Source organism: Danio rerio, chromosome 21 (assembly GCF_052040795.2).
Source record: "Danio rerio strain M-AB ecotype USA chromosome 21, GRCz13ab, whole genome shotgun sequence".
NCBI lineage: Eukaryota > Metazoa > Chordata > Actinopteri > Cypriniformes > Danionidae > Danio > Danio rerio.
The window spans coordinates 26,590,507-26,603,717 of NC_141041.1; the positions used below are offsets into that span (position 1 = coordinate 26,590,507).

The 13,211-nt window shown below is 34.1% G+C and overlaps 1 protein-coding gene and 1 long non-coding RNA gene across 2 annotated transcripts; both read left to right on the plus strand.

Moving 5' to 3' along the window:
- The first annotated feature begins 3,517 nt into the window (after nt 1-3,517).
- On the plus strand, nt 3,518-4,151 carry sycn.2 (syncollin, tandem duplicate 2). Its single transcript, NR_015620.1, is given in 1 exon segment — nt 3,518-4,151. It is a non-coding gene; the product is annotated as a syncollin, tandem duplicate 2 (long non-coding RNA).
- Nucleotides 4,152-7,938: 3,787 nt separating this feature from the next.
- On the plus strand, nt 7,939-12,818 carry gng8 (guanine nucleotide binding protein (G protein), gamma 8). The gene is given in 3 exon segments (NM_001177743.2): nt 7,939-8,084; nt 9,103-9,215; nt 11,766-12,818. Coding segments are annotated over 2 exon segments (213 nt in total). The 5' UTR covers nt 7,939-8,084; nt 9,103-9,131; the 3' UTR covers nt 11,895-12,818.
- The last annotated feature ends 393 nt before the right edge of the window (nt 12,819-13,211 follow it).

The following is a 13,211-nucleotide window of genomic DNA, read 5'->3' on the forward strand; positions in this document are numbered from 1 at the left end:
CCTGAAAAATTAAACCAAAAGTGGTCCCACTTTAAATTAAGTGGCAATTAACTACTAGGTACTTGCATCAAAAATTGAGCACAGTGTAATTTTTGTGTTCATATTGTAAATAAAAACACTTTAAGTGCTATTGGATTGGGATACAGGTAAGGTTTTGCGGTATTAGTATATGTTTAAGAGTGGGTTAAGGTGTAAGCGGTGGGTCAATAGTGTAATTATAAATACAATTACAGAAATTAATTACAAGTGTACTTGCAAACTATTTTAAAAATATAATTAGAATGTTAAAACAAGTATGTACACAATAAGTGCATTGTACCAAGTGATTAATTTAAATGTAAGTAGTTAAGGAAACTTACAATGAAGTGGGACCCTGAAAACAACCCAACCCAAGAAATTTTTTTTTTCCACAAACACACATGCACTTACGCGAACATTATATAGATTACATGTTTATTATAATACTATACTGTACTAGATTACATGTTTACTGTATTATTATTACTATAAACATGACATACGCTTATTTTGGTGCTTCCTTCGGTTACTCCACTATGCAACCATAGCTTTTAGCCACAAGCTGATGTTATCAGGTGGTTCCCAATCTTCCTTGAGTGTTTTTACACACTACACTGAAAACATGAAGGATCTGATCGCTCTTCTCCTGGTGGTTTTGTGCTTCGAGGGCCTTTATGCAGAATGTTCTAAACAAGCCACACTGAAAGACGACTATGGCAGTAAACTCTGCCCAGGTTGTGCAACAGGCACCTCTGAAGGTCATGTGACCTAAACGTTAGGTCACATCTGCCCCTGTGTCTGCCCCCTGTTTCTGATGTTACCACAACACTTTTCAGTTGGCAGGACAACAGTGGTGGCAAAGCCACTGCCCATCTGCTCATGGCTTGCAACTTTCCTCCTCGCTCTTACTCCATAATCAGCAAGAAGCTCGTTCTGCTTCTTCTCCCATCCTGCGAGCAGCGTGTTTCTTGCTTCTCTCCCATGCCTAAATCTGACATCAGTTACCATTCTATCTTTGCAGGAAAGCCTCTACACCCTACCTCGACAGGAGAGAGCTATGCCTGCCAACCTTTGATTTTACATTCCTGAAATAATGGCGTGTACTTCAAGAAATAAGATAAGATCATTTTTAAAGCAAATTGGCAAACTATTCTAGCTTCTTTGTACCACCAAATAATTAATTAATTAATAAAAAAACTAATAAAACAATCATATTTCTTCAGTTCTCAAGTAAAAACAATATATTAAGTAAATCAAACAGACTATTACATTTTACAAAAAAAGTATTTCAGTCTTGCCTTTTCTTTGTAAGTATAGGTGAAGTTCACTAGTTTTATAGTAAATACTAGACCAGGGGTGCCCAAACTTGGTCCTGGAGGGTCGGTGTCCAGCAGGTTTTAGCTCCAACTTGCCTCTACACACCTGCATAGATGTTTCAAGAAAGCCTAGCAAGAGCTTGATTAGGTAGCCCAGGTCTGTCTGATTGGGACTGAAACTAAATTTTGCAGGACACTCCAGGACTGAGTTTGGGCACCCCTGTACTAGACCATTACTTTCTATAGATTTAGTGAGAATCTGTGCAATGCCACATGAAATTTCTATTATCATTACCATCATCATCATTGTCTTCCTATTTTCTGGGGCCGGACCATGGGGGCAGCAGTCTCAGCAGCTTATTCTGAGCCTCCTCTTGGTGGGACAAGCTTTCAACACCTCCTAAGGTAGGCACCAAAGAGGCATTCAAAACAGATACCTGAGCCTCAACTGGATTTTCTAGATGTAGAGGTGCATTAGCTCTATTTCGAATTCCTCCAGGGTGATGGGAGCTTCTCTCCCTATCTCTAGGGTGTACCATGCCACCCTATGAAGGAGGCAATAACTTTCTGCCTACCTGGAGATGGCAAGTCAGCCTTTTCTGGTCGAGCACCATGGCCCCAGACTTGGAAGTGCTGATTCTCATCTCTGTTATATCACATTTGCCAGCAAACCATCCTAGTGCATGCTAAAGTCCATGTCCAATAAAGCCAACAGGACAACATCATTTGCAAATAGCAGATATATCATGTGGTCCCTGAACCAGACTGCCTTCAGCTCTAGATTGCACTTAGAAGTTCTGCTCATAAAAATAATGAACAGAACTGGTGACATAGGGCAGATTTGCCAAAACCCAACATACACTGGGAACATTAGTGACTGATTGCTGGCAATGTGAACCAAATAGCCCTTAACAGAGAACCTCCGAACCACATACTCTCAGAGCAACACCCACAGAATGCTATGAATGACATGGCCAAATGCCTTCTACAAGTTTATGAAGCACATGTAGATGGACTGGTTGGGTATGTTTTCCTGGTGCATATACACGGATAGACAACCTTGTGCTCAAATAAAGTGTTTGTTAAAGACAAATAATGAGTAGCACAGAAATGCTACAACAAAACACCAATCAGATTCAGATTAGAGAGACCTTTTTCCAAATCATGCCTCTCCAGGCAACACTGTAGCTTCTCTTGTGGGCATTGAGGTTCTCCAGCAGAACGAATTCCAGTACAGGTCTCCAAAAAAAAAAAAGGCGCTCTGGCCTGCTGTTTGGCCACAGAAGGATGTTCCCATGCATGCTCCATAAGGAAAGCCCAAGGCTGTAGGGTCACCAGCTGTTCCTGGGTGACACCATACTGCATGACGTCACAGTTCTCAAGACTTAGTCTGACCTGTCATCTAGGACCTTTTAGCCTTGGGAGAGCCTACTTGTATTTTTCTGGCACTCAAACCCCTCCATCACAATATCGGTTCAAGGCATTTTTCTTTCCTTTTTTCTATCATATTTTTGGAACTTTCACATATTTAAGAAATGCATTCATTCATTCATTCATTCATTCATTCATTCATTTTCTTTTTGGCTTAGTGCCTTTATTAATCTGGGGTCGCCACAGTAGAATGAACTGCCAGCTTATGTTTTTACACAGCAGATGCCCTTCTAGCTGCAACCCATCACTGGAAAACATCCATACACACTTATTCACACAGTACTAACAATTTTAGCTTACCCAATTCACCTATACCACGTCTTTGGACATGTGGGGAAATCCACGTAACATGTTACTCTTTTATCTAAGACATGCACCTTAACACCTTTCTAACTTTTGTTGACAGAAAGTCATATGGCTAATTTCGACAAGTTGTTTTTTAAAAGTGCCCTTTAAGATTTATCATTTTATCATTACATTAAAAAATAAATGTATTCATGCAATTGTGTGTGTGTGTGTGTTACATTTACACAATTACATGAATACATTTACTTTTATATGTTTAATACATAATTATCATTTTACTTTGTTAAAAACAATTGTATGTTTTTTTGAACAACAGTGTTTGTGTAGCACCTGATTTAGCAGAAAATGACCTTCAGAGAGTCTGTTGGACAACCTGACATTTCTCACACACGTCATTTGAATGGAGAAGTTCTATCTATATAAGTCAGGCTGAAAGTTGTCTTTTAACTCACCAAGCTGAAAACATGAGGGGTCTAATTGCTCTTCTCCTGGTGGCTCTGTGCCTCGAGGGCCTCAATGCAGCATGTCCTGATCATGCCACACTGAAAGACGACTATGGCAGCAAACTCTGTGCCCAGATGTTTGAGCACAGCAGCTACTACTATGATGAGAGCTGCACTGGCAGTTTTCTGTATGTGTATCCTGATGAAGACACCCCCATCATGCCATGGGTCTGGGAGAACCGAATTTCCTCTCTGGTGGTGGGACGTGGCTGCTCGCTGACGGTGTGGTCCAAATCCAAGAAGAAGGGAGACAAGAAGAAGTTTTCTGCTGGAGCTGCCTACCACCTGAAGGAGTATAAGAGAGGCCTGTTCGGAAACTGGAATGACGCCATCTCTGGATACTACTGCACATGCTAGACCTGAAGACAGAGACTCAAAAGACATTAATGTATAAGGTCAATAATGTAGAAGATCAGCTTTAACCTTGTGTTTTTGGAAATAATTTTAAATTCAGCTTAATGTAATTCTGCTTAATGACTGAATAAAATATCACAGGTGAAGCGAAATTATTCAAGACCTGGTGCATGATTATTTTTAACTGCATTAAATGCATTGAATAAATCTTATTTTAAAAGTATCACAAGTGTCTGTCAAGATTTAAAAGTGACAACAACAACAACAAACTTTTAATTTTAAAAACAACATGTAAATAAAGTGCTCAGCATAACTGAGTACATCCTATTCATAAAATAAATATTTTTTATACATTTCTCAGTGAATATAGACAATGTATTTTGGTGCATTTAAACAAAACAGATTTATTAAACAGATATATTTATTAAAATAATATTTTCGTCACCAAACATTTGTAGAAATTGAAAGATAATACAATTAAATTTAACAAAAATACTGCAAAAATAAATTATAACATACAAATATCCAAATAAATTTTTCCATTTTTGCTTCTTTTGATTTTTCCTCATTGTTTCCTTTTTTTAAATTTGTATTTAATATTTTTCTATAATATATACATTTGGGTGTACTAGTGTTTAGACCGTTAGCGTAGTTTATTTTGTTAGATTATCTCCAGCTTTAGCTGCAGTACTGACTAATTTAATGTATATGCACAAATATAATATTGTATTGCTTCCTGTCAAAAATATGAATTTAAAAGATACATTTGTGAGGGGTGTACTTGTATATGCTGAGCAGTGTATCAAAAATATCTGATGCACAACACTGTGGGAAGCTTAAAGTTTTAAAAACAAATCCACAGCTCAAAGTGTCATATAGTTGACCTGACGCTTACATATGAAAACACAAATGTTCACATGAATAAAAATGTACTTGTGTAACAATTATGTAGATTTAATTTATAATACAAGCAAAAAATAAGACACAAAAATGGCATTGTCATAATTGCAAATTAGAAACATATTCGAACTGTTCACATTATGCAAGTCAAATAAATAAATAAAAATAAACCAAACCAAATCACAATTATAAGATTGTGATAGAGTAAAAACATGGTAAATCAAACATCACCAAATTACTTTGTATAAAATATGATTTTAGTCTTTCTGCTTTATCACATGTAGATTTGTAGAATAATAAATCATAACATGTCTTACATTTTTTCAGTAAGCATGCCTTTGCATTTCAAAATAAATCCTCAACCATTTTTTCCTCATACCAGAGGACCTCTGCAATTCAACTTCAAAGGGAATTTTCCAATGGGCTATAAAACAAAATGCATACACAATACAAATACTGTATATGTAGGGAATAAATTATGCTGGGCCGCTGAATTATTAGAAAACAATGCATATTATTTCAACAGTCCAACAGCTCAAGATATTGTTCAGACACTTATCAGGTTTTGTCTACAAAATTAGTTAATGGTACGTACAACTACACTAACTGACAAAAGTCTTGTCGTCAATCCCAATTATAATAACTTGGTTTCTAGTGTCAGAGGGTAGATTTATCAAATGAATCATCTGTTAAACTGCATCCCAATCATCACAAATACTGCAGAAGACCTACTGGAACCCGAATAGACCCAAGATTCTCAGAGAAATCAGTCAAGTTTGGTGAAGGAAAAATCATGGTTTGGGGTTACATTCAGTATGGGCTTGTGCAAGAGATCTGCAGAGTGGATGGCAACATCAACAGCCTGAGGTATCAAGACATTTGTGCTGCCTATTCCATTACAAACCACAGAAGAGGGCAAATTCTTCAGCAGGATAGCACTCCTTCTCATACTTCAGCCTCCACATCAAAGTTACTGAAAGCAAAGAAGGTAAAGGTGCTCCAGGATTGGCCAGCCCAGTGGCCAGATAAGAACATTATTGAGCATGTCTGGGGTAAGATGGAGGAGGCATTGAAAATATACAATATTAATACACAATATTAATAGTTTTTCCACAGCACTATGACTTTATTTTCTATAATGTCCGTTATTTCTGAAGTGACAAGGCTTTTGTCTAAGAAAAGTCAGACCTTCCTGTCCTAATTAAATCATTAAAAATCAAGGCATGCTCATATTTTATTTTGGTAAAATAAGTGTAATCTAGAGGCCTTTGCCTTTCATTTAAGCCACTTCTGATACCAAATGATCAACTAGAAGTCAAGTTATTGTTTGCTAATCCGAAAAGGCGACAAGACTTTTGGCAGGTAGTGTATTTTTTTATATAGTTTTTACTGTCAAACAAATTAATAACATTTTAAGAACATTCATACATTTTAGAAATGTGCTCAAACATTTTATAACAACCAGTTATTTGATGCTTATCTAAATATCTTGACAAATATATCTAAAAATCTTGCCAAAACTAAAGCCATAACAGACACAAAGCAATGTATTTTTAGAGGCTGGAAGAGTGACATTGCTGCATATTAATAGATGTCAAACATGAAATAAGCAGTTTTCTTTCCCTTCTCTCTTTGAATGAACCTCCAGTGCTGTGATTAAATATTTAAATGCTGAAGCTCATTGTTCAGTGAATTTTCAATACAGTGTAATTCAGGGCTTGATTTAGCATCATTTTTCACATCTGCGCTATAGTTGTGGATCAATAAGTGATGTGTGAAAACAGCTGCTAATGAGGCGCTTGACATTAAAGCCCTGGAGAAGAGCATTGAACACCTGCAGTGAAGCTCAACAAGCAGCCGCTCACCAGTTATTAATGAAGAGACCAGAAACACTGTCATCACTGTCCTAAAGTGGGGCATGTTAATCTGCTTTGTAAATAACTAAGCTAAGCTAAGCTAAGCTAAAATAAATAAATGAAATAAAAAACAAATTAGTAAAATGATAAATAAAAAACTATACTTTAAGCCATAATAAATAAATGAATGAATGAATGAATAATTCAATATATATATGTGTGTGTGTGTGTGTGTGTGTGTGTGTGTGTGTGTGTGTGTGTGTGTGTGTGTGTGTGTGTGTGTGTAAAAATAAACTATTTAATATATTAAAGAAAAAATACTAAAATAATAGATGAATAAATAAACAAATTAAATTTTAAGTCATAACAAATGAATAGATGAATGAATGAATGCATGAATAAATAAATAAATATATTAATTAATTAAAAAAATTAGTAAATATTATTTCAAAAGTCATAATAAATGAATGAATAGATGAATGAATGAATGAATGAATGAATGAATGAATGAATAAATGAATGAATGAATAAATAAATAAAATAAAATACAATAAATAAATATTATTTCAAAAGTCATAATAAATAAATGAATTAATAAATGAATGGATAAAAAATGAAATAAAAATATAAAAATAATAAATGAATAAATGAATAAATGAATGATATTTCAAAAGTCATAATAAATGTATGAATGAATAAATGAATAAATAAATAAATAAATAAATAAATAAATAAATAAATAAATAAATAAATAAATAAATAAATAAAAAATTCTGTGTCAAAATGTACTTTTTTTTCAAAAAAGATCATACTATTTTAGAATAAGTTAGAGAAGACACAGCTTAAAATGTTAGTGCAACAAATACTATTTATTGTTTATGGTGCAGCCCCAAAATATGGATATTTGTCACTTTAAACTTTTATAAAACTGCATTACCTATTTGCCAACAACACATTTTTAACAACGGATCATCTATCCTTTTATGTATTTGAACAAGTACAGGTCAGAAGATGTATTTTGTTTCATTTTTAAATAAATATATCTGAATAATGAGATATATTTATTTAATTTTATATATATTTTTTTAGGTTAAATGAATGTTTGGACACTTTAATCTGCATTTAAAATGCTCACAAGGCTCAGCTGTGCTGCTGATGGTGGCAGGTATCAGTCATGAGTGAGACATTGAGCTGAAGGTCACACCCCATGATTCCTGAGACTTGCCCCTTCAGCCCAATATGGGGGCGGAATAAAAGCTAATTATGAGCAGAGGCAGCTTTTCCATCCCTGCACTTCTTACCATCTCTTCATTCAGTCCTGCAGGTCGTGATGAGGACAACAAGCAACCAGCCATAACAAGACAAGAGCAGCCACTACCATTATCACGGGGAAACCTGCGGTGAGTTACAGAGACATAAGAAGAGGCAGCATTAAATATATACTATGTAGTTGTTTTATGAAGTTTGCCTAAAAATGTGTTAGTAAATTTTTAATAACAAACTTGTGGTGTTATAACACTTTTATTATACTGTTGAATGCAATGCATGATCCACATTTTAATATTGTTTAGATGTTCACATTATAATATCAGTGGTAAATCTACTGTATGTAAATGATGCTCACATATATGAAACAAATGTTTAAATTATTCCAAAATGTCAATAGAACAAAATTAAATCTATATAGTAAGCTAAAAGTAACTTAAAGTAATTTTTTACCACTCAAAAATTTATGATTTACTCATTTATTTAACCTCAGGTGGTTCCAGTATAAGAAACTGGATTGGTTTAACCCAATGTTGGGTCATATTTTACTCAAGTTTTATGCATATTTGACTCAATGTTGGGTTAAAGCATCAGGATTTTTTTGAGCTGAGTTTCTTTTTTCTGTTGAATAAAAAAAGATATTTTGAAGAACGTTGGAAACAAGTAGCCATTGACTTACATGATAAAATAACTCTTCTTCTCTGTCTTCTTTCTACTAAATCTTCTTTAGTGTTCAACAGAAGAAAATAAACTCAAACTGGTATGGAACAAGTTGATGGTGGATAAACTATGGCAGAAAAATGTATTAAATAAACAGAGTTATCAATTAGTTTTTGTTTGAACTATAAAAAGAGCTTTAATGTAGAATTATGTTAAAGTGTGGAGCAGATTCTATGAGTTCATATTAATAAGCAGATTAATGGTGCTCTCCAGAGGGTTTTTGCACTCCTCTCCCACTGAGCCTCACGCAAAACACGACCAGCTGAGACCCAGCAAAAACAATTACTGCGTCTCTGCAACAGAGATGTGTTTAATAGCCTCGAGGAGCCACTGCTTTTTTCTTCTTAGGGAACTCAAGCATTGTTGAGCTCTTATCTAAGCAGGTGCGTTTAGCTGGACTCACCTGGGCTTTGTTTTTCTTTATTCCTGCAGGGTTAATTTGGTCTCTACAAACGAACAGGATGTCTAATAACATGGCAAAAATTGCAGATGCACGAAAAACAGTGGAGCAGTTGAAATTGGAGGTTAATATTGATCGGATGATGGTAAGAGACTTTAAAAAGAAGGCGAAAAAAAGCACAATTCATTTAAAAAAAATGATTTTAGCTTATTTGTGTTTGTTTTATTTTATTATATCATATTCCTTCCTTATATTTTCATGTGTTTCATTTATTTATTTAACCTTCCTGTCTGTGTTCGGGTCAAATCTGACCAATTTACAAATAAAAAAACACTCTAAAATATTGTGTTTTATATCTGATTGCTTCAAGGACCTCTGATATCTTCCACACTATGCATTAGAACATATAAAAGTGATGATCACCTCTTTCATTGACTTTTGAGTGCCAAAAGTGACCGCCATAGGAAATGAATGGGTATCCTTCCCATTCAATATGCAATATTCTTCCATCAGACAGAAAACATCCCCAAAATAACTGCAGTGAAAATACAAATAGTGAGTAAGAGAGTGAGCGAGTGAGTGAGTGAGTGAGTGAGTGAGTGAGTGAGTGAGTGAGTGAGTGAGTGAGTGAGTGAGTGAGTGAGTGAGTGAGTGAGTGAGTGAGTGAGTGAGTAAGTGAGTTGGGGTGGGGTGGTGTACAGTATGTAAACTACCCCAACTCACTCACAATTTGTATTTTCACTGCAGTCATTTTATGTCTAGTGTTATAAATTCATGATAAACATGAGACACTGTTCATAGCTAAAGAATGTTAAATAAAAATTTGGTTTTGAAAAATGTATTTGTGCTAATATAAGAGCAGTTATAATGGGCCGGTCAATTTTGACTGGGAACATTATAGTAAGGGACGGGAGGTGAACATGACAGGAGGGTTAATTCAGTCAATTAATTGTTAGCACGGTCCCACTTTATATTAAGTGGCCTTAACTAATAAGTACTTATATAGGAAGAGTACTTACATTAAAAGTTTGTTACAATCTACTTATTGTGTAAATACGTATTTACTATGTACTTGTGCTTGATTAAATGCATGTATGTATTTACATCTGTAATTAACTTTTGTAATTACATTTTGTAAATACACTGTTGACCATCCCTTACACCTTAACCTACCCTTAAACCTACCCATGCCGCCAAACCTGCCATAACCCAACCTCTATTCCAACTCAAAAGCACCACAAGTGTTCTCAAATACATTATAAACACAGTAAGTACATTGTATTTATTTTTTTGATGTAAGTACATAGTAGTTAGGGACACTTAATATAAAGTGGGACCGTTATCACTTTATTTTGATGGTCCCTTTAATGCATTTTGTTGATTTAAGTTACATTGCATCTACATGCCAACTAATTCTCATTAGATTATAGTGAATAAGTAAACAGTTAGGCTGGAGTTAGGGTTAGTGTAAGTTGAAATGTACTTGCAAAGTTTCATAGTCGGTTAAATGTCTGTTGAAAAAGCAGTTTCTGCAGATATTAAGCAGACAGAATCCTCAATTGAGAAGTAATTGGCATGTACAGGCCCATAGCCAGCCTACTGAAAGGGGTGATTCTTTTTTCTCAATAAGTGGAGCATTTTGCAGCTATTCTACTCAATTTCTGTTAAATTTTGAGATTCAAATTCTGCATTTTAGTGACATTTTAAGCAATAATCTTTGCTGGATTAGCTTGTCGGATGGTGATCATAACCACACTTTTTGATGCAAAACAAAAATATTTTCTACAATTTTGTCAAAGTACTTACCATAGTATTTTATAACAAGTGTTTATTATACGCGTGTTTAAACTGGAAGTTAGTACAGTTAAAAAAATAATGCTATGAAATTAGAATTTTTAATTTGAAATAAAGAAATATAAAAAAAATATTTTTCAAATACAAATTTATTATCATGCATCATTAAAAAAAGAAATGTAAAAAAAAAACATTAAAAAACTGTAGCCTGTAGGTAAACAAAAACTGACCAGCTCATTTCCTCAGTCAGAATTTGTTAATTTGAATAATTAAAATTTTAATTTGTCTTACAGCTTTTTTTAATCAGTTATTTTCACAATTTATGATGCATGGCATAATGTCAGAAATTGGACAAATGAGCTTATAGGGGCCAAATTCTGGACTTTGTCAGTGGGGGTGGGTCTGTCGAATCACCTGAACCCCTGGTTATGCGAAATTTCAGTATAAAAATTCAAGCAAACACGTTCATTCATTCGCTCAAAAAAGGGAAAAAAATTACTTATAAAAAATAACAAATTCTGGTATTTTTTGTTCTTTGTAATTAATAATTCAGTAACTACAAAAGCTATTAATTTCCCTTTAAATGAAATAAAACTAAATTAATTACAACCCATTATAAATTACTTTCAATTATTTCAGGGGTAAATGAAAGTAACTAACTTACCCAAGATTGAGATTTATGTCAGTTTTATGGTCCAAAATGTCCTAATCCCAAGAAGAACCTGATTGTAGCCTTTAAAAGCAATTTGTGGTAAAAAAGATTAAGCAGTGAATTCTGTAAAAGAAAATACATACTCAAACAGCGACATTACACACAAAGTAAAGTTAAAAATATGAAAAAAGTGTAGTTATTTGTGGATGTATACTGTAGGTTAATGTTGCCTTGTATATCTTTGCTCAGGTCTCTAAAGCAGCAGCTGAACTGATGGCTTACTGTGAATCTCATGCAAAGGAAGACCCGCTGGTGACCCCCGTCCCATCCTCAGAAAACCCCTTCAGAGAGAAAAAGATATTCTGCACAGTTTTGTAATTGTTATTTATAGATCACAAGGTTCATTGTATTATTTTCTAGGATATTCCAGAGACCTTAAGCCAAATTTAAGTCACTTAATAACCCTCTGGTGCTGTTTGTTCATTTGCAACCAAAAATATTCACATTTTATGTTTATTTTGAATAACAATGCACCTGATTCCAAAGCTTAAATTGTCCTGAAGTAATAGTACATTTTAGAGTGTAAAACATGCTTTGGAAAATAAATAATTTATTTCTTTTAAATTATAATTACAATAACATTAAAGCAATTATTAAAAGCAATAATCTGACAAGTGTTATTTAAAAGATATCAAACTTAAGTTTGTTTTCCAAAGCATTGATGTTTACAAAAATATATAATAAACAAATCAAACAAATAAAATTTGTTGCATTTTCTTTACTTAACAGTAATTTACAAAATATCAAATTTTTTAAAAATTAGAATCGTATGGGAATAACTGAAAAATGCTACTCAATATTTCAATAAGATGGGTTTTTACTTTTTAAAAAGAGTAATTTGCAAAGTGTCTTAATTTAAAAAACAAGTCAGTAAGCTCCAAGGCATTCAAGATTTATGAATAAATTAATAAAAACATTTTTAAAGGCTACATTTCAAGTTACAAAGACTAAACCCATTCATTTTATTGAAAAAATGTTGAGGGTTTCACCAGAGGGTTAAATGTAAACACACTCCATATCTGTGTGTTGATTAATTAATTTTAGGTATATTTGTGCTTTAGAATTTTCATCCATCCAGGTCGTTGTTTGGATCATTATTTATTCTTTTTGAATAAGTTTTTCCCTCTTGATGGCGCTATAGTTTTAAAACGTCTGTCAATCTTTAGTCACCCATACATCTGAATGTTCGATGAGGTTGTTTAGCCTGCAGAACAGCAATAAAACGAGAGAGAGCAAAGTTCACTCTGATAAAGGTCTGTTTGTTGAATGTCAGCTTCCGTGAACGCGGTTTATATATTAACCTCCCTGTACAAAACCCTCAACACTTTGCAAACCTGAGTACTTTATGGTGTTAACTACATTCCCTTCAATATGTTCATACGTTACAGCAGCAATGTTTTAAAGAAAAAGTACTTCAATACACGTAGGCCTACATTTATTAATACGATCTGACAAGAAACTCACTAACCCGCAGCATGTGGGCGCGGCGGTCATATTTTCTGAAGTCAGTCAAACACGGGAGGGGTGTGGTCATATTTTCTAAAGTTGTCAGTCAAGAAACTGATGGGCGTGGTCTTCTTCAGAGGCAGGTGAGCAGGTGCGTTATTTTTTTAGACAGGTAACTAGGATATTCCC